This window comes from Puma concolor, chromosome C2, assembly GCF_028749965.1.
Source record: "Puma concolor isolate L17-30 chromosome C2, mPumCon1.1.hap2, whole genome shotgun sequence".
NCBI classification, from domain to species: Eukaryota; Metazoa; Chordata; class Mammalia; order Carnivora; family Felidae; genus Puma; species Puma concolor.
This window is the reverse complement of record NC_141675.1, coordinates 156,397,550-156,418,909: the sequence shown is the minus strand read 5'-3', so window position 1 is coordinate 156,418,909 and position 21,360 is coordinate 156,397,550. Positions and strand designations below refer to the sequence as shown.

Here is a 21,360-nt window from a genome sequence, read left to right as displayed (position 1 = left end):
ACCCCCAGTCCTGGCGCCCGGCCCCCCGGGGGGCGCTCGGGAAGGGTCCCGGACCCCCGCCCCGGAGGTTAGGAGCGCAGATCCCGGAGTCCGGGCGATGGGGTTCCCTAGGCCCCCCCGAGGGCACCCCGCTCCCCCCTCTCCCCGTTTCCGTAAGCCCTTGGGTGGCCGAGGGAAGGGAGTGAAGTCCGTGGACAGGTGACGCGGGGTGGGTGGCCGAGCCCGGGAGGGGCTCGCCAGCCGCACAGGTGAGGCCCTGCCCGGCTCGGCCCAGCGCGGACAGGTGGAGTCGCTGGCCATGTGGCCTCTCGAGCGAGGGACAGGTGTGCGCGGCGAGGGTCAGGTTAGAGAAGACAGGAGTAAACTCGCTGTGGAAAATCCAACGGCCTGATAGGGTAACGGGCTTACCTTTATTAAGCTCTTCACTTAGGGGATGGGGTTTCTCCCCCCAAATGCTGAGAAATTGCCCCCACCGTCCCCAAAGGTATGTTAAAATGGTAGGAGTGTGACATCAGTGACACATGGACCCGTCTACGTGATTAAAGCCACCAACACAACACCACGTTTGCTTAAGCCACTTCCCTAAAATCCGGATTCACCAGGTAAATTTGGAGAACTCAGCTTGGTTCCCGAAGGTAGTTTTGAGGATGAAAAGTAAGGGAGCCCCTGGTTTTGTGATGAACCCTGACAGGGAACAGCAAGAAGTCTCCCAGAGAGTGTGGAGAGGTAGGCAGTGTTGTGAGGAGGGAGGCGCCCCTCCCCGACACAGCACACCAGATATTTTGTTTCAGACCTGCACGTTTTCCATATTTTCACGGCTCCACACGGCTTCCGATTTCCTTGACATCACTGCCTTACGGTGAAAGGCTCAGAAATAGAGCTGCAAAGTTTGGATTTTGAAAGGGAAAAACAGCGAAGTCCTTCCTTTGTACAGAGTTTTTTTCCCCTGTTGATTTCTTTGATTCCTACATTGGCAAAAAAGTTGCCAACAAAGAATATAATGTTATATTCTCTTTTGGAAGCAGAAAGGACCTTTATTGTTATGTTTTTAACCAGAAGACCAATCAATCAATCAGTCAACCCCAATTGCAAGGCTGATCCCTTTTCTGGGAGTAATTATAGTTGAGAAAGAACTCAGTTTGCTTCAGATACCCTTCTAAACACCATTCTTTTGCTATCGTTCTCTGGGGAGAGAGCCAGGACAGGAACGCGCCTCCCGTTTTGCAGACGTTTAAGGGAGATTGAAGGAATGTTTCTGATACACGTGGTCTCAGAGGTTAAGTTTGTTAAGCAGTGACTCAGGTGCACTTGTGTGCGTTTCACGTTTGTGCGGTGTGGGTGATCCGTGAGCTCCCCTGAAACAGCTCATGATGTGTCCTCAGCTCCCCGGCTGTTCGTTCGACACAGATTTATTCAGCCAGGGCCTGTTGTGTTGGACAAGCCAGAAGGCCCTGCCTCTTGTGCCCCACGCTGTGGAGGGCGGAGGAAGGTGTTGACAACGAATAGTAACACTCAGTGAGGTGGGCAGCGGTTGGGGTTGGAGGGTGTAGGGGAGAGGAAGCAGGGGGAGGCTGTGGTGGGGGGGGCACGCTCAGGCAGTCTGGGCAGGGGGCATTGGGGCTGAGACCAGTGCCGTGAGGTGCTCGTGGAGGTCAGGGGTGAGCGTGTCGGGGGCAGATGAGTGGCACACTTAAAGGGCCGGGTGTGGAGCCAGCTGCGCGTGCCCAGGGGGGAGAGGCGGTGTGGCGGGGCGGGGGGGGGGGGGGGGGGGGGAGAAAGCCCGGGCTGTCCGCCGCTCCGTTTATCCCGAGTGCCAGACGGATGCCACAGAGGGCTTCGGCAGGGGTGGGACAAGATCTGCGTCTGTGGCGGCCACGTGGGGAATCCGGGCCTGACAGGGTTCCATTACAAACAGGGTGGAGGCGGGAGGGAAACGAGGAAGTAGGACAAAGTATATTTCTAGAGCCAGGAGGCCCCGCTGCAGGTTTGGTTGGGAAATGCGTGGCAGGTGACAGGAGGTGCCGATTACCGAGGTGCAGGTGACCGGTGTGTGGGGGCCCCGGGAGGAGGAGGAGACAGCGGCATCTTCCAACTGCCCCTCTCCGTCTGGGGTGGGGCCCCGGGAGGAGGAGGAGACAGCGGCATCTTCCAACTGCCCCTCTCCGTCTGGGGTGGGAGAGACCCTGGCTGGGGGCCGGGGGAGGGTCCGGGTCCTCACCTTCCTGACGCACCGGCATCCTGGAGAGCGGTCCTACCCTTTGCAGCCCGGGAGAGATCCCTACAGATGGGGGGGGGGGGGTGTCGGGGGAGTGGCCTCGCTGCGGGTCAGAGACCTCAGGCTTGCGGCACGTGGAAGGCGTCCTTACGCGGACGGAGCCTGTGGCACTCACGGTGGCAGGATGGTGGCCGTGGGAGGCGCTGCTCTAACAGAGCTCTCCCTTCCCGGCCACACGCCTGTGGAACGGGGCTCCCGCACTCACACTTAGAGAACTGGAGTGGGAGCGGATCTGCACACTTGTCCGTGGCGGGCCAGCCCACTGGGGAGAAGGCCTGTGCGCCTCATCAGACGTGGCTTCCTTGCCAGATGACTGTTCGTCAGAACACGTGCTGTCATTTTGTCGGCATCGGTGGGGTTCCAATTCGCGCGGCCCCGGCCCGACCCGGAAGACGCGATCACAGCCTGCGGGCCTAGAAGAGCAGGCCTGGTTGGACCTGCGTGCCTGAGTTCACGTGCACACCTGCAGGTGGCCCCGTGGAGTCCTGCCGAGCGCGAGTCCGTAACCGTGGCTGTCCCGTCCTGCTCGCAGCGCGGGGAGCGGTGGTCACAGACGCAAAAGGGCCGTGGACTATGACAGGGAGAGCTGGTTCGCGGGCGTGGAACACGGATGGCCGTGGAGATCACGCTGTCGCGCTTCGATTCCAGCAGACGTGCTTAGAGGAGTGACCTAACGGTTTTATTTTAAGAAGCCAATATTTATAAAATGCTGGAAATCCTGTCCTTGCAGCTGTTAAAACTAGGGACGAGCGGTGTGAGCTTAAGTGCCGGGTCGTCAGCAAAGCGGTCGGTGGGGTCGGGGCCGAGGAACGGACCAGGGACACGGGCCCGGGAGGCGACGTGGGGGCAGGGGCTGGGTCCAGAGGGAGAGGGGACCAGGGGGCAGCCCGGGTCACCCTACGGAGGCGGCTTTGGACAGGGGACGGGAAGGGAAAGGGACTTGGGAAGGCGCCCCGAGAGACGCGAAGTAGGTTCCAGAGGGAGGGTGTGACGGCTGCCGCCTGGTGCCTCGTTGACGGAGGGCTGGGCTCAGCAAGCTGGAAGGCGAGGACAGGGCTAGTGGGAGGGCTTTGGTGGAGCCCTGGGAGCGAATCCTCCCGTTCAAGAGGGAACGGTAGTCGAGGAAGCCAACAGAGTCCTTCCCGGGAGCTTTGCAGTAGAAAGCGAAGTGGGGCCTTAGAGGTCACGGGGGACCATTTGCGTTTGAGGGTGAGCTGAGATTGAGGCTGGCGGGAATGTGGCAGGGCTGTAAACTGCCGCAGAGAGAGGTGTGCAGCGAGGAAGGTGGGGGTGGCCTGGGGCCTCCCAGGGAAAGGTGGGTGCGGTGTGCCTCTGTGGGGCCGGACAGAGTCGGGGAGGAGGGGCCGTTAGGGGGAGGCCTGAAAGATCGGGTGGGAGTTTGACAGACGGAGGGAAGAGTTTCCAGGACGGGAAACGAGAAGGGGTCGCCGAGGCCGGCAGCTGGCCGTGGAGCAGCCCTGCAGAAGCACAGTGGGGGCGGCTGGGGCCCCTCACCCTGATAAAGCCCACAGGAACCCCGCTGTGGACCCTCCCCTGCGCCTTCCTGGGCCTGCAGGGTCAGATTTCCGTGAACTTGCGTAAGGCTGAGACTTGGGTCTCTCTGGGATGATGCCGATCTCTGCCTCATTTGTGCCACGTCTTCCGGGCTCCGTCTGGCTTGTTCTCGACCCGCAGCATGACCCGTGTCCCCAGTTACGGCCGCGAGCACGGATGTCGTGCAGGTTCAGGGCACCGGCATTGATGCCCTTGATGTCGCTGGAGGCAAACCCTCTGTGAGTCGGCCGTCCTTATATCATGATTCGTGCGGGGATAACGCTCGGGGTGATGTGGCAGGACTGTCCCTTCCCGCTCGTCTGTGGGGAGGGGAGACCGTGCCTGCAGGACAGAGTCTGTCTTAGAGGAGGAGTGGTCCGGGTGTTGCGTAACCGAAGGCCTTTGGCTTTTGGTGGCTTAAAAATACACGTGCTCGTTAGTTATAGCAAGTTTGCCTTCGATCGTGGCCAAAACCAGGTGCAAAACGTTGGCACGACGTCAGGGCAGAGGTTGACACAACCCTCGTTCTGACCAGGCCGCGGCAGTCCTGTCCGTGGATTCTGTTATCTCAATGTCCACACGTCCCCCGGGGCCCCCTTTCCCCGGCACGCCGGGCTTCCCGGGACTTGGTTCTGTGCTGCTTTGCTCTCCACGGAGCTCCCCTCCTTCCCCTGAGAATGCACGAGGTTCTTTTCATCACCAGCGCTCCCAAGGGGCCCAGTTCGAGAGTGTCCCACGGGGCCCACGATTAAGAAGCAGGCCTCACCCTCCCATGTCTCCGTGTGAGGGCTGTCCGTCGGAGCTCTGATCTGCGCAAGAAAGTCGATATTACCTCAGTTCCCATTTTTAGGGGGGCAGAGTGCAGACGTCTGTCTTCCCTCTTTGCTCAGAAATCCTCTTAAAAACCACACGTGAGCATCGGAAGTGTCGATGTTGGCTTTGATGAAACTCAGGGGCTCAGGAAGAGAAAACAGAAGAAGTTATAAAAGAAGTGACAGAAGGAAATCCGGAGGCTGGAGGGCCCGAGCGCGAGGGCGCCAGGGCCCCCGCGAAGGTCGGTGGCGTAAGACGGAAATTCTGAAAGCTTCTGGGGGCAGCGAGTCACGTGCAGAGGTGGCCCAGCCAAGAAGGTGTCAGCCGTCCCAGCCGTGACGTTGGACGCTGAGGGACGGTGGAGTCCTACCTTCCCTGCGTGGAGTGAACACGGCCGGGTCCCGGCAAACCGTCGTCTGTTGTCTGAGACGCAAGTCGAGACATCTGCAAAGAGGGCACATCTCCACAAAAGACGTCCCTCCCGTGCACCCCAAGGAAACCCCAGGACAGTGTGGCCCCCCCGTGGAAGGAGTGACCTAGCGACGGGACACAGGGACGGGAAGGGGGAAGGGGCTGCCTTCTGGCTTCCACACACAGTGTGTGTGTGTGTGTGTGTGTGTGTGTGTGTGTGTGTAGCTGTTCCCTCTCGTGGGGGAAAAGTTACTTTAGATGAGGGAAGGAGAGAAAAGTTACTTTAGATGAGGGAAGGAGAGAGGGGCAGGCGGGACAGATCCTTCCACTCCGCCCCGGGAGGTGGCTGGAGCCAGGCCAGGTGGGTTCTCACGCTGTGGGTCTGTGCCACGCCGCTCGCGTGCCCTCCTGCCCCCACGGCCCGTGGCCCACGTCTGGAAACATGTACCTGTCGGGGAGCTGCTCCCCTCCTGAAGTTGGGAGCCCACTGACCTGGTCACCCGTGGCCGCAGCAGAGGCCCGTGTTCTGTGTCCGTCCCTTTTCAAGATGTGCAGACAGGGGCGCTGGACTCCCCGCGTCTGCTCTCGCGAACCACTGTCAGCCTGCAGGTGCCGGAGGGGGAGCCAGCGGGGCAGATCGAGTGGCTCCTGGAAGTCAGTCTGTGAGCGATGAGATGTTTCCCGGATGGCGATGAGCCCCGGGCCCGGCCGGGTGGTGGTCTGTCACACTCATCCTGGGTCCCCATGGTGTGCTCACGAGGCAGGGCGGGAGGGCGAGAGGGCGTGGGCATTAACAGCGACAGCCTGGGGCTGTAGACCCGATGCTGGGGCAGAGGGAGCACAGGCAGGGAGGAGGGAGAGGGGGGAGGCACCGGAGGAGGCAGAGAGGAGGTGAGGCAGTGCGGCTGGTGGGAGTGCGGGGGAGGGAGACTCAGGGAAGGTGCAGAAATGAAAGCTCCTAGGGCCTGGGGAGATCACCGAGTTGGGCTGGAGCAAAGGGTCACGGACGGTGGGGAAGGAGATGGGAGAGAACCGGAGGTTATAACCAGTTTCCAGAATTGTCCGTGCCAAGTTCCGGAGCGTGAACTAAGCAGTGAGGCGTGATTGCTGCATCCTCCTGCTTCTCTCTGGCACTTGAAGGCTTGCTTCTGGAACATATATATACCGAGCAAAAGCATAGTTGGGGCTGGGGCGGGGGGATGGGGAAAGACTGTGCTGTGGAAAGTGCCAGAAAGCCACATTTTATGGGATCCTAATGATGAGCTAGAATTTTCGGATCGTACCTGTGCAGGCCAGAAGGGGACTCCTTGTGCAAATGAGGAGACCAAGGCCCAAAGAGGGGAGATAACGAACACGAGGTGTCTAACATCCAGTGCAGGGCAGAGCCAGACTCACAGCCTGGTCCCTGGTGCCTGTGCCCCACGGCAGGACCAGGCCCTTCCCTCGTACTGACGCACCCGGTCTGTGCTCTGTGAGGTTCTCTAGCGTGCGAAACAGTGTGTGTAGAAGTGTTCTTGCCCAAATAAGTTCAGAGGCTGCGGGGTAAACACATTCCAGCAGATTCTTATTGCAGGACTTCTCAGGGCCTTTAATGTGCCGTTGTGTTTCAGGACTCCAGAATGGGACTCTGCAATGTCTCACAGATTTATTAGCCACGAAGTTCCTCTCTACCCACCTACTACTCCCCTGCCCACCCCCCCCCCAGACCATCTTTCAGGACCGTTCCGCAGCATGTGTTTGTCTAGCAATTACTTGTCTGCTTTTTCCTGTTCGTGACTTTTCCCTTCTTGCTTTTAATATTTTCACGGGTCATGTGCCCAGTGGGAAAATGTCCTTCTTGCTTAAAATCCCCTGGGCCTCTCGACCAGGGCTGAGCACTTGACACGGCTGGTCCAAGTGCAGGTCGGATACATACGTGTAAGTCACACACGGACTTTCTAAGACTTAGTGTGAAAAAAATTCATTCATCATTCTTGTATTAATTACATATTGAAACGGTAATGTTTTGGGTGTAGGTTCTGTGAACTACAACGTTACCACAATTACACGTGTGAATCCCAGCAAGATTGCGTGTAGATGAAGGCAGGGTTGTTGTAGAATGTATAGAGAAAGTAAAGGAAATGAGAACGGCTTAAATAATTTTCAAGAACAGTTGCGTGAGAGGAAACGCCCTCCCCTGTTGTAAGACTTGCTCCAGACTGTGGTAACGACCGCGGTCCACCGAGTGCGGTGGTGGCCGAGGGACGGACGCAGAGGGCGGTGGGGACAGCAGAGAGAACCTGGACGCAGACCCACGCACGTATAGGGCCGCCGGTTTGGGGCACAGGTGCGGAGCAGCTCCGTGGTGCTGACTCAGATGCTCGTCTGAAGGCAGAATGAACCTTGACCCCACATCTGATGCAAAAACTAACTCAAGTTGCATAATGCACTTTAACGTGTAAGGCTGTAAGACTTTCCTAAGAACCTAGGAGGACATCTGGGGGCCGGGGGCTTGGCGCACGGGTGTCCAACATGACCCCAAAGCATAATCCGTAGAAGGCAGAGTTAGTAAGTGGCTCTTGGCCCACTTGAAAACCTTCATTCTGCAGACGCCCCGTTGGGAGGGTGAAAAGCAGTCTGTCGGGAGGGAGAACAGGCCGCGAGCCGTGCATCTGACGGGATCCGGACGTCCGGGAAGCTTCAGAACACAACAATAGAAACAAACCAACCAGCCAAGCCAGAGGGTCCGAGAAAATGGGCGGAGGATGTGAGGGGACGCCTTACTGAGGCTTTACAGACGGCACCCTGGTCCGTGAGGAGGCGTCACTCTCGTTAGCCAGCGGGGACGTGCAGATTGAAACCGTGGTGAGATGCCAGCTTGCGGCGCTGAGAGCGGCTAAAATGAACGTGGTGACGGCCCCACGCGTGGGTGAGGGTGCGGAGAAACGGGGCCCCCGTGGCAGCTTCTTAGCAGACAACGCATCCACTCCGTAGGCGACCCAGTCTGGCTCATTGCTCTCCGGGGCATTCATCCTGGAGAAGCCACGGCTCGTGTCCACAGAAAACCTGCGCACCATTCTTCAAAGCGGCCTGATTTGTAACAGCCCCGAGTGGGGGGAACCCGGAGAGTGGGCGATTGAGCCAGCTGTGTCGCACACCCACGGAGAATCACGCAGCAGTGAAAAAGGGATGCCCTTGATCCGCGTGACAGCCCGAATGGACCTCGAGGGCACTTCGCTGAGTGAAGACAAAGGCCAGTCGCCAACGGTCGCGTCACGTAGGACTCCCATCTGTACTAAGCTCTTCAGATGACAACATTACAGACGTGGAGAACGGATTTGCGCCTGGCAGGGGTGAGGGATGCCGGGGCAGAGGGGGTGTGACTGTGGGGGGCGGGGTACGCGCCTGCGAAGTCTTCTAACGGAACGGGCCTCCCATGTCTTGATCGTGAGGGTGGTGGCACGGATGTGCCCCTGTGATGAATCGAGCTTCTCGCGCACGCAAAACCCTTCCTGGGGTTGATAATGTGCTGTGGTCACGTGAGAGTTGTGATGTCATCCACGGTGACGTAAGATACGGCCGTTGGGGAAAGCGGAGTCAAGGGTAATCGGGGTCCCGCTGTGTTCTTTTTGAAATTTCTTGTGTTTCTAGAATTGAATTTCAAAACGTAACACAAACAGCTCCCAGGGTACTGTGTGCGGCTCACTCTTTACCCCCGGGGGGCGCTGCCCTGGACACTGAAATGACTCTGGCAAGTTGTCCCGGCCCGTAAGGGGCTCCCAGGACGCCGTCCCCTGGCTCCCGTACCCGTCTCCCTGTCGCCTGAATGGTCCCAGGAGTCACAGGGAGGGCCCAGCCAAGCCAGCAAACCAGAGGGCATCTCCATTGCACACTTACGTCAACAACCTCCCTGAAAACACCTCTCTTCCTTTGAGTTATTTTTAGCCGCGTGCGTTTGAAGATTGTGATGTTTTCATCTTGCGACGCTTCACCGCCGGTTGCTTTTTCTACATCAGTGCTTCTGCAGGGCACAGTAAAAGATCATCTTTTTCTGCCTCGTGTCCGCGGGGATGGCGACTCTGACTAGCAGAGCGGGTGCTGGGAGGGTGTAGAGCAGTCGGCAGCCTCGGGCACCGTTCCGCTCTGGGAGCCTCCGGCTGGCGGCCCCTCGGGGCATCGAGCAGACTTCCCCTGCCATCCAGCAGCTCCGCTTCCGGGTCTGCGCCCAAAAGAGTGGAAAGCAGAGCCTCAAGGAGATGCTGGCGTGCCCACATTCACGGCAGCGTCTACCGCGGTGGCCGAGGGGTGGGACCACACCACGTGTGCACGGACGGATGAATGGGCGAGCAAAATGCAGCCTGTGCGTGCAGGGAAGGGCGTTCAGCCCCAAAGGGACACCTGATACCTGCTGGGTTGGGGGGGAGCCTTGACCTCATGCCGAGTGACGTGAGCCAGACACAAAAGGACAAATACTGTGCGAGCCCCCCTGTATGAGGGACCCAGAAGAGTGAAACGCGTATCACCAGGAGTCTTTTCATTTTTATTTATTTATTTTTTTTTAATTTTTTTTTTCAACGTTTATTTATTTTTGGGACAGAGAGAGACAGAGCATGAACGGGGGAGGGGCAGAGAGAGAGGGAGACACAGAATCGGAAACAGGCTCCAGGCTCTGAGCCGTCAGCCCAGAGCCTGACGCGGGGCTCGAACTCCCGGACCGCGAGATCGTGACCCGGCTGAAGTCGGACGCTCAACCGACTGCACCACCCAGGCGCCCCATAAGGAGTCTTTTTAAAGAGAGCCTGCTCCCTTTTCTTCCCACCTGCGGGACCCTCCACACGGACCTGTTTCCCGGAGGAACCCTGAATCGTGTGGTCTGTGCCAGCTCGGGACCCGAGCTGAGGGTGGCGGGGGGACGTCTTCTCCACATCCCAGAGTCCTGGGTGATGCGCGTTGGCAGCTGTGGAACCGGTCCCCTTCCCACCGGGGGCCGCAGCCCGGCTGGGGCGCGGTGGCCGAGCCGCGACCGTCGTCAGAGAAACGTGGCTGGCTAGGTGCTGTCTTGCCGCTGTGCGTGGGCCCCGTACACATTTGTGGCCTTGGGATGGGCCCTGGCGGGTGTCCTGAATGACAGTAGTTCACGATCGCGGCACTTTGGTTCCGCGGAGGAAAACTTTAGTAATTAAAAGGGAAAGGGATGTGCGGAATTAAACAGCTGTAGCGAACACAAGAGGGGAGAAGTACAGAGAAGAGCAGAGAAGGGTTCATACCTCAGATCAGGTGCTCACAACATCCAGCCTCCCGGCTGGGGAAGCCCCGCAGTGCCAGTGCACTGGGGTCCCCACTGAGGGTCCCGGGCGGAGCGCCCTCCCCTCAGCTGAGGCTCCCAACCACGTGTTCCCTCCAGGGCCATAGATGCTGCCTGTGCCTGATCTGTGCTTAGTCCTTAAGTTCGCTTAAGTGCAGTCCTGAGCGAGCTGGGTTTTTTTGTTTCTCTTATCTTATCTCACAGTTTTAGGAGCCTGGGCGCCTGCAGATTTCTCTTCCTTCCCGGCTGCATTCCAGGGGCCCAGCCTGGTCCGGCTCAAGGAGGTGAGGCAATCCCTCTTGGCGTCAGGAACAGACGGGCCAGTTCTGATCCCGAGGCCAGATTCGGAGCACAGGCCAACTGGGCCCCCCACGATTGTGTGTGTGCGGCTCTGGGCAGAAGAGCACAAGTCACCCAAACAAGTTCTGTACAGAATGGTGGGTAGACCCGCCTGGAAACCACGGGGCAAGCTGGTGCACGCCGTTCAGACCTTCCCCCGTTGGTAGTGAGAAGCCAGCGTGTAGGGTTTCCCCGGGGGGCCGAGCAGTGTCTCCGGAAGTGAAGGGTGAGGATGTGTATGTTTGGCCAAATCTGGATCCTGCACACCGGCCCTTCCAGGCTTCCTTCCGGCAGGCTCCGGGGTGCCCCTCTCCTGTATATTTTGTGGAGGGGGAGAGGGTTCATACCTGTTCCACTAGCCCCAGATAGAGCAGGCCTTTACATCGTGGGTGCCCTGGAGTACCTGGGCGAGAGAGGGACATCGCCTTGTTTGAGCTGATGAAATGTCCTCACAGGCACTAGCCACTTGCCTGAGAAGCTGCCGTGTCCTGTGACAACATTATCAGTTTGCAAGATTTCTACACCATCACAGATTATCTGTTTAAACTGTCTTTCAAGAAGCTGGAAACCCTCCATTAAAAAAAAAAAAATTTTTTTTTAAATGTTTATTTATTTTTGAGAGAGAGATAGGGAGAGAGAGATCAGGGGAGGAGCAGAGAGAGAGGGAGACACAGAATTAGAAGCAGGCTCCAGGCTCCCAGCTGTCAGCACAGAGCCCGACGCAGGACTCGAACCCACGAACTGTAAGATCGTGACCCGAGCCGAAGTCGGACGCTCAGCCGACTGAGCCCCCCCAGGCGCCCCTTGGAAGCTGGAAACCCTTCAATCGGCTCAGAGTCTGAGGGAGGGAGGGAGGGCGGGAGCCCTGTGAGAGCAGAGACAGGCCAGCCCTGGGGGCCTCCCCCAGAGGAGGACCTCTCTGGGCCTGGGCCGCGCGGGGGCAAGACGGAGCGGGCGGGCCCGGAGTCCTGGCCGAGGGGGGCGTCGGAGCAAGTGCTCTGTCAATACTGAGCAAGTGAGGTGAGCACTTAGAGTCACTTTTGATTGGAAGGTGGGGAATCTCTTCCACCTCTCATTGGTGCTCTCCCCAGACTTCCGAGCTTCCTGGCACAAGTCTCACAAACGAAGCATTTGACCCTTTCCAAACAACTCTTAACTACCGAGAGGCACCGAGGAACCCGGCCAGAAGCTCTCGAGGCTCTACCGGTCTCGAGGCGAATGGTGTACATGGTACATAAGAAAAGGGAGCGGGTAAATCAGGTTTACAAACGATACCCAGACATCGTCCCTGATTTGTGACAGCTTCACGTGATGGTTTCGTCGGAAGGGCCAACTTCATTTCGGGATTTCGGGAGAGTGGTTGACGGGGAGGAAGGTGTCTGGAAGGGGAGCCCGGGCTCCATCTTGGAAGGGCAGGGCCTGTGCTGGGCGGGTGGCTCAGAGGACGCAAACGAAGAGGCAGGCCACGCCCCAGGAGGGGACCTGGGTCCACAGCTGGGGGCGGGGGGCGCGGGGACGCCCCGGAGAAATGGCCGATTCTGGTAGTAGTCGTCATCCCACCCGTGCCGGGCCTGTGCGGGGCTGAGGGAGGCTGGTGGCTCTTGCCAGCAGATAAATAACCCAGGTGATCTCAGTGGTCAAAAGTGTGGTGAAGGAAAATTGCAGGGTGCTTTTCAGAAAGTATCACAAGGCCCGAACCTGGACAGGTGGACCAGGAAAACCCTCCCCGAAGACGTGCCCGTTAAGCTAAGCTGTCCCCAGGCACAGGGAACAGCATGCGGGAGGCCTGGAGGCAGCAAGCAGCTTGGTGTTTCTGGGAACTAAATGGAGGCCACTGTGGCCCGAGAGGGTCAACGAGGGCGAGGTGGGCAGAGGAGGCTGCTGGGCTTGGGTTTTGTCCTGGGGGCGGTGGGAAGCCATCGGCTTTCAGGCTGGCAAGTTACATGACCGGGTTCAAGTTGTAGAGTCCCCCTCTGCAGTGTGGACAATGGTTTTGCTGGCCAGGAAGGAGCAGGAAGGGCCTTCCGGAGGCCCTCGTACCCTCCACGAGGGAGCAGGTAGGACATGGCCAAGGGAGGGGGTGGAGGCTGCAGGTAGGGTCCCTGAACCATTGGCCCTGGGGCAGGGGGGCCGCGGGGGTGGGGGATGGTGAGACCAGATGTCCGACAACCAAGTTCTGAGATTCGGGAGGTACAGGAGGGCCACGTTGGGCACGGAAGCCAGGAATGGTGCCAGGCTCGTTTCCGGCACGTTCGGCTGCTTGTGGCCTCCATGTGAAGATGTGGGGGGGCAGCTGGAAATCCGTGCGGGTCTCCCAGGAGTTACCCACACGCACGTGGTATTCACGTGGGCCTCGGAAGTGGGTGCGGCTGCCTGGGGAGGGGTCTTGCCAGAGGGGAGGTGAGAAGGGGTGGGGGCTGGGCCCCTGGAGAGCCAAGACGTGGATGCTCTGGAGGAAGAATCCCCAGGGCAGAGCAGCTCAGGGAGGGCAAGAGAGGACTGTGTTTGGCCGGGTCCCAGGCAGCCAGTCAAGTGAGGGGAGGGACAGAGGGGAAGAGAGAGACTCTTAAGCAGACTCCGGGCTCAGCGCGGAGCCCGACTCGGGGCTCGATCCCACGACCTTGGGATCATGACCTGAGCTAAAATCAAGAGCTGGATGCTCAGCCAACTGAGCCACCCAGGCGCCCCTCCCTTCCTATCGTTTTTTAATTGAACTTTTGTGATAATTGTAGGTTCCCATGCAGTCGTGAGAAAGTCTGCCCTTTATCCAGATCCGCAGTGGTGACCCCTTGTGGAACTCAGTGCGGGGTCACATCCAGGGCGGTGCCGGTCTCACCGCATGGGTACCGGCCTTCCATCCCCACAGGGTCCCCCTGCCGTCCCCTTCCAGCCCCCTCCCCCACCGCTGTCCCTCCACCCACCAGCCACCACTCTGGTCCCCATCTGTGTATTTCGTCATCTCAGGGAGGTTAAATAAACGAGGTCACGCAGCATGTGACCTTTTGGGATTGGCGTGTCCCCCCCAGCGCCATTCTGGAGAGCCCTCCAGCACCTGTTGTGCGTGTCCGTACTTGAGTCCTTTTCGGCGCAGACGGGTGTAGGGTGTGGGTGGACCACAGATCGGTCCCCTGCTGAGGGCCACGGGGCTCACTTCCAGTCTGCGCTGTGAACGGTCGTGTGCAGGGTTTGTGGTGGGGCGGGGGGGTGGGGACTCTTCATTTCTCTGGGACAAGAGCCCACGGGCTGGGTCACGGGCGGAAGGCTTTCCCCGCCCCCACCCGCCCCCGCCAGCCGCACAGGGCGCCCAGGCTTCCCTCATCCTGCAGCATTTCCGCCCCTCTTGGTGACGTGTTGACCCGCGTGTCCCTGGCACGGGGTTGGGCATCTCTTCCTGTGCTCGTTTGTGGTTTATACATGTTCTTCGGTCAAGTGTCTTTTCCTGTCTTTTGCCCATTTACTGATTGGATGGCTCGCATCTTACCGTTGGGTTTTGAGAGTACTTTGCGCGTCCCGGGTAGGGACGTGGGGTTTGTGACGCTGCCACTCAGTCTTCAGCTGGTCTCGTTACCCTCTTTGCACTGTCTTTTCTAGAGCAGAACTTCAAATTTTGATACAGTCCAATTAGTTCTCTTTTTATAGACTACTCTTTTGGTGACAAGTCTAAAAACTGCCTACCCTAGATCTCAACGATTTCCTCCCATGTTTTTCTAAAACATTTACAACTCTACATGTTCAGTCTGGGACCCATTATGACTTAATCCTTGTATAAGGTGTGACAGTGAAGTTCATTGCCTCCCCCACCGCCACACGCACTTGCTGGGAAGGCTGTCCTTCCTTCGTGAATTGCTTTTACGGTTTGTCAAAAACCAGTTGGACACATTTGTGCGGGTGTGTTTCTCGATTGCCGTTGACTTGTGGGTCTGTCCCTTCCCCAGCACCAGCATTCTCTTTACTGTAGCTTAGGATTCAGCTTGAGACGGGGGTATGCCGGGTCCTAGCTTGAGTCTTCTTCCTCAAGGCTGCCTTCTTTTTTCTTTTTAGATTTTTTTTTAATTTTTTATTTTTTTAAGTTTACATCCACATTGTCCAGCATATAGTGCAACAGTGATTTCAGGAGTAGATTCCTTTTTCTTTTTAAAAAATTTTTTTTAACGGTTACTTATTTTTGAGACAGAGACAGAGCATGGACCGGGGAGGGTCAGAGAGAGAGGGAGACACAGAATCCGAAACAGGTTCCAGGCTCCAAGCCGTCAGCCCAGAGCCTGACGCGGGACTCGAACTCACGGACCGCGAGATCATGACCTGAGCCCAAGTCAGACACTCAACCGACTGAGCCACCCAGGCGCCCCGTGGAGTAGATTCCTTAATGCCCCTCCCCCATCTAGCCCATCCCCCCTCTCACACCCCCTCCAGTAACCCTCTGTTTGTTCTCCATATTTAAGAGTCTCTTCTGTTTTGTCCCCCTCCCTGTTTTTATATTGTTTTTGCTTCCCTTCCCTTATGTTCATCTGTTTTGTCTCTTAAAGTCCTCATATTGAGTGAAGTCCAATGATATTTGTCTTTTTTTTGACTAATTTCATTTACCATAATACCCTCCAGTTCCATCCACATAGTTGCAAATGGCAAGATTTCCTTCTTTTTGATTGCTGAGTAATACGCCATTGTGTATGTATATACCACATCTTCTTTATCCATTTATCCATCGGTGGACATTTGGGCTCTTTCCATACTTCGGCTGTTGTCAATCGTGCTGCTATAAACATGGGGGTGCGTGTGTCCCTTCGAAACAGCACACCTGTATCCTGGGGATAAATGCCTAGTAGTGCCATTGCTGGGTCGTAGGGTGGTTCTATTTTTAGTTTTTTGAGGCACCGCCGTACCGTTTCCCAGAGTGGCCGCACCAGCTTGCGTTCCCACCAACAATGCAAAAGAGATCCTCTTTCTCTGCATTCAAGGCTGCTTTTAACAGCCGGCATCACTGGGGCCCGCCTGTGAACTCCAGTTACCACAGAGAACATTGGTCCGAGATCACCTACCCCCCCCCGGCCCCCCCCCCCTTACATGCAGGTAATCCTGGTCTGAGCCCAACTGACGTTCGTGATAAATTTGGTTTCCTGCTGCTATTACTGTGGTCTCCCGGTGACCGCGGCCGTGGTCCGTCGGTTCATGCAGTAGGGGTCGTGTATGTGCTAGAGAGATTTGAGGCGCTCAGACTTGAGGTGCGTCAGAATAACCTGGAGGTTCGTGTGCACGGCGTGCGAGGACCCGTCCCCGACGGTCTGCTTCAGCAGGTCTGGGGATGGGCCCCGAGGATTTGCGTTTCTCAGAAATTCCCAGCTGCTGCCAGTGCTGCGGTTTGCCGGTCCAGGGGACCACACTTGGAGAATCAGTGACGTGAGGTCCGTTTTCCCAGGATTGGTGGTTACAGTGGCCAGCTCTCACACTTAGGGTCTTTGGTCATTTTCCCTGAAACGCTATCTACAGATCCTCGGTCTGGGGTTTCTCACGTGCCGTGGACGTCCGGAGATTGGGCTTGGCTGGGACAAGGTACAAAGGAGCGTTCCGAGCGCTAAGGGGGTTTTGGGAAGAGAGCGCAGGCTGCAAGGGGCCCCCTTGCTTCAGGCCTGACTTGCTGTCCAGGGTGGCCGTGACCTATTCTCTTGGCTTTAAGGAACCATTTTAGAGGCTGTGTTTCAGGGATCAGATGCTACTCATCAAGGATGTTCTTTCCAGGGCCTCGAACATTTGGGTGTAGGAAGACCCAGTGTAATAAAAAGCTAAAACCTCCCGCTGTTTCCTGCCCACTCTCATTTTCTCCCTGCGGCCGTTGCTAAAACCGAGTCGGCTGGGTTTCTCTCCCAGCAGGTGTGCTCGGAGGGGCCGCTTCTTTGGGGACACTCTGGACAGGAGACAGTCTGCTTCGCCTCCCTTGAGGGGAGCAGAACAGAGGGAGGCGCCGCCAGGGGACAGGCAGCCCCCTGGGGCTCGGTGGACCTAGCCCGAGGGAGGCACCCTGGCCTGGGCGCCCCGATTCTGACACGTTCTGTGGGGACCCCGTGTTCTGCCTGCCGCGATCCTGCAGCTTCGAGCAGCTTCTTCAGAGCCTACCCTTGCCTTTGCGGGACCTTCTCGGGTTGTGACAGAGCCTGCAGGCAGACGGGCTGTGAGGCTCCTAGGGGCGCTCCAGGAACTCGTTAAGGCAGATTTCCACGCGTTTCTTCTGCCTCTTCGTCCCTCTTCCCCTTCTGCTCGGTGACCAGCTGCCGCCCCCGTTCCAGATCGGCCCCCGACCACACCCACGGTACCCGTCAGCCAGGAAGCCCTGAGTTACACTTGCCAGGGCCATGGGAGACACCTTTTTTTCCCTTAAATGGGTGCTCCCAGGAGGAGAAAATACAGATTTGGAATAAATGCCCTGGGTATTGATCCTTGGCCCTTTAAAGGCAAGTTGGAAATCCCATGTCCCTGCCTTGTTTCCTCGTCGCTGACTCACTCTTCCACAGTGAAGTTTGAAATTCTCTCTCAGCTCCAGTAAACGTGTGTTTGGTGAATGTGAGTTCCCATGTGGATGTTGCATTTTCATTCTTCATGCGCTGGGGATAGAAATGGGGCAGAGGCCACGTGAAATGGGCATTCGGGAGGCACGCTTTCCCAAGAGGGAACCTCGCAGCACAGAGGGGCCCTCACAAGAGGTGGGGGCGCAGGAAGGGTGTGCTGGGTTGGCTTAATGGGGGTTGGAGGAAGCGGGAGAGGAGAGGAATTTGTGTGTGTGGTGCGTGCCGGGGGTATCGTACTTTTTGCTCCCCCAAAACTGCACGAGGTGTGCCTTTCTTTTAGAACACATTTATTTTAGGGGCATCTGGCTGGCTCAGTCATTTGAGCCTCCGACTCCTGATGTCGGCTCAGGTCATGATCGCACGGTTCGTGGGTCCAAGCCCCACGTCAGGCTCTCTGCTGATGGCGCAGAGCCTGCTTGGGATCCTCTCTCTCCCTCTTTCCCTGCCCGCCCCCCTCTAAATAAATAAATAAACATTTTTTTAATGTGAAATTTATTTAAAAAAAATAAATATGCAATTTATTGTCAAATTGGTTTCCATACAACACCCAGTGCACATCCCAACAGGTGCCCTCCTCCATGCCCAGCACCCACCCTCCCCTCCCTCCCACCCCCCAACAACCCTCAGTTTATTCTCAGTTTTTAAGAGTCTCTTATGGTTTGCCTCCCTCCCTTTTTCCCCCTTCCCCTCCCCCATAAACAGTTTTTTTTTTTTTTAATTTTTTTTTCAACGTTTTTTATTTATTTTTGGACAGAGAGAGACAGAGCATGAACGGGGGAGGGTCAGAGAGAGAGGGAGACACAGAATCGGAAACAGGCTCCAGGCTCTGAGCCATCAGCCCAGAGCCTGACGCGGGGCTCGAACTCACGGACCGCGAGATCGTGACCTGGCTGAAGTCGGACGCTTAACCGACTGTGCCACCCAGGCGCCCCCCCCATAAACAGTTTTTAAAACAGAGATGTTTTCCTTGAACTCTGATTGAAACATTGAAAAAAAAAATTTATTTTCATTCCAGTATAGTTAACATACAGTGTTGTATTAGTTTCAGCTGTAGAGTATAGTGATTCCACAGTTCTATCCGTTACTCAGTGCTAGGCATCTAAGCGTACCCTCAATCCCCATCCCGTTTGTCACCACCCCCCCCCGCCCCCCCGCTGACCATCAGTTTGTCCTCTGTCATTAGGAATCTGTGCTTTGGTTTGTCTTTTTTTCTTTGTTCGTTTTGTTTCTTAAATTCCATGTACGAGTGAAATCAAACGGCATTTGTTTTTCTCTGACTTGTTTCACTTAGCGTTATATATGCTCTCTAGGTCCACCCATGTCATCGCAAATGGCAAGATTTCATTCTTTTTATGGCTAATATTCCATTGCATATGTGTATATCTATGTATGTATGTACGTACATGCACATAAATATATATACACGTATATATAAACACCACATCAGCCGATGGACATTTGGGTTTCTTCTGTGCCTTGATTATTATAAATAATCCCGCACTTAACATAGGGATGCGTATTCCTTCAAGTTAGCATTTTCATACTCTTTGGATAAATACCCAGTAGTGGAATTACTGGATCATATGGTAATTCTATTTTTAATTTTTTGAGGCACTTCCAGACTGTTCTGGAGACCAGTGTGCATTCCCGCCAGCAGTGCACGAGGGTTCCCTTTTCTCCACATCCTCCCCGACACTTGTTGTTTCCTGCGTTTTTTACTTTAGCCCTTCTGACAGGTGTGAGGCGACAGCCCACTGTGGTTTTGATTTGCATGTCCCTGATGAGTGATTTCGAGCATCTTTTTATGGGTCTGTTGGCCATCTGGACGTCTTCTTTGGAGACATCTGTTTGTATATTCTGTGCATTTTTTAACTGGATTATTTGGTTTTTTGAGTGTTGAGTTATGTCAGTTCTTTATATATTTTGGCCACTAACCTGTTACTGGATATCTTCTCCCGTTCTGTAGGTCGCCTTTTAGTTTTGGTGCCTGTTTCCCTTGCTGTTGTAGAAGCTTTTTATTTTGATGTAGTCCCAGGGGTTTCCTTTTGCTTTTGTTTCCCTTGCCTCGGGAGACACATCTGGAAAAGTGTTGCTGTGGCCAGTGTCAGAGACATTACGGCCTGTGCTCTTTTCTAGATGTTTATGGCTTCAGGTCTCACGTTTAGGCCTTTCATCCATTTTGAGTTCATTTTTGTGTGTGGTGTGGGAAGGTCATCCAGTTTCATTCTTTTGCATGTTGCTGTCCAGATTGCCCAGCACCCTTTGTTGAAGAGACTGTCTCTTTCCCATTGGATATTCTCTCCTGCTTTGTTGAAGATTAGTTGAGCCTATAATTGTGGGTTTATTTGTGGGCCTTCTCTTCCGGTCCGTTGATCTGTGCATGTCTCCTTTGGTGCCATCGCCATACGGTTCTGATCACCACAGCTCCGTAGTATGTCTTGGAATCTGGGATTATGGTACCTGCAGCTTACTTTTCCTTTTTCAAGGTTGCTCTGGCTGTTTGGTGGGGGGGTTTGTGGTTCCCGACACAGTTTACGATTGTTTGCTCTAGCTCGGTGAAAAATGCTGGGGTATTTTGATAGGATTGCATTGAATGTGCAGTTCACACGTTCCCGACTGCTTCGGGCTGTGTAGACGTTTCGACAGTGCTTGTTCCTGGGGCTCGTGAGGAAGGTCTTCCCATTTGTGACCTCTCCAATTTCTCTCATCCATGGTTTGTGGTTTCCAGAGTGCAGGTCTTTCAATGTGGGGAACACTTTTATTTCCATTTTATAGGTCAGAGGATCTGGGCCCTAGAATTAACGTGTCCAGATCATCCCTCAAATAAGTGGGGGGCCTCGCCTCCGCTGCCTGACCTCACACGCCCAAGAGAAGACAGAAGAAGTGACTGGTCTGCTGGAGGTCTGGAATGTTCTCGTCCTCTGTGCTGTGTGGTGCTCGTGGGTGTGCCTGGCTGTCAGGCACCCGTTAGCGGCTGAAGGAAGACAGAGGTTGTGCCAGACTTGACTGCCCTTGAGGAATTCACAGTCCAGTGAAGGAGGAAGGAGAAATGGAGGTGACAGTGTGAAACCAGCTCTTAAAAATGGTGATTCTTGTACTTTACAAATGGAAACCAGTGGCTGGTATAAAAAAGATGGAAAGTCCGAGTCCAGAAAGACTTCCTAATCCAGAGGCCATCACAATCAATCGCTTTTATTAAAAAACATTATGTTATGGGGCGCCTGGGTGGCGCAGTCGGTTAAGCGGCCGACTTCAGCCAGGTCACGATCTCGCGAGGTCTCGCGTGATCTCGCGTGAGTTCGAGCCCCGCGTCGGCCTCTGGGCTGATGGCTCGGAGCCTGGAGCCTGTTTCCGATTCTGTGTCTCCCTCTCTCTCTGCCCCTTCCCCGTTCCTGCTCTGTCTCTCTCTGTCCCAAAAATAAATAAATGTTGAGAAAACTATAGACCAATATCCTCTATGAAGATAGACAGAAAAATCATCAACAACATATTAAGAAACCCAATCCAGGGGCGCCTGGGTGGCGCAGTCGGTTGAGCGTCCGACTTCAGCCAGGGCACGATCTCGCGAGGTCTCGCGTGATCTCGCGTGAGTTCGAGCCCCGCGTCGGGCTCTGTGCTGATGGCTCGGAGCCTGGAGCCTGTTTCCGATTCTGTGTCTCCCTCTCTCTCTGCCCCTCCCCCGTTCATGCTCTGTCTCTCTCTGTCCCAAAAATAAATAAAAACGTTGAAAAAAAAAAAAATTTAAAAAACATTATGTTAGGGGAGGAAACCTCTCCAAGCCCCCAGCCTCATTTCAGTAGAGGGGATCTCGCTGCTTGGTGCCTTTAAAGCCCAACGTAACATCCACGCACAAGTTCGAGGAACCTTTGACCGGGTTGGTCTTCAAAACTTGTTTTTGGCAAAAAAGCTCATCGTTAACAACCTGGCCTTTGTTTCCCCGACAGGTGTCAGAAATGGCCGAAGACGGGAGTGAGGAGATCATGTTCATCTGTAAGTAGTCCGTGGCCTGTCCGTGGGTGCAGTGGGCCGTCTGGACAAAGCCACGTCCACGTTTCGTTTCCACAGTACAGAAAAGCTGCCGCTGTTTGAGTGGACATGACTTTGCTCGCTTTACGGAACACAGTTGA

The 21,360-nt window shown here is 55.8% G+C and overlaps 1 protein-coding gene and 1 long non-coding RNA gene across 6 annotated transcripts in view; one reads left to right on the top strand and one right to left on the bottom strand.

Annotated features, from left to right (window-relative positions):
• Positions 1–21,360, top strand: part of PRDM15 (PR/SET domain 15) — a 67,915-nt gene that overhangs the window by 539 nt on the left and 46,016 nt on the right. Inside the window, exons 1-3 of one of the 5 annotated variants that reach the window (XM_086676017.1) lie at positions 15–602; positions 20,009–20,288; positions 21,178–21,223. In XM_086676017.1, coding sequence (XP_086532143.1) covers positions 20,283–20,288; positions 21,178–21,223 — 52 coding nt within the window. In that variant the 5' untranslated portion in view covers positions 15–602; positions 20,009–20,282. Of the gene's footprint in view, positions 1–14; positions 603–19,760; positions 20,289–21,177; positions 21,224–21,360 lie in introns of those variants that run through there. The other 4 variants (XM_086676020.1, XM_086676019.1, XM_086676018.1 and 1 more) reach the window with 4 other exon arrangements.
• LOC147577639 (uncharacterized) lies at positions 4,128–10,843 on the bottom strand. The gene is made up of 3 exons (XR_015240481.1): positions 10,300–10,843; positions 5,546–6,201; positions 4,128–5,086 (listed from the first exon to the last, which is right to left on the bottom strand). It is a non-coding gene; the product is annotated as an uncharacterized LOC147577639 (long non-coding RNA).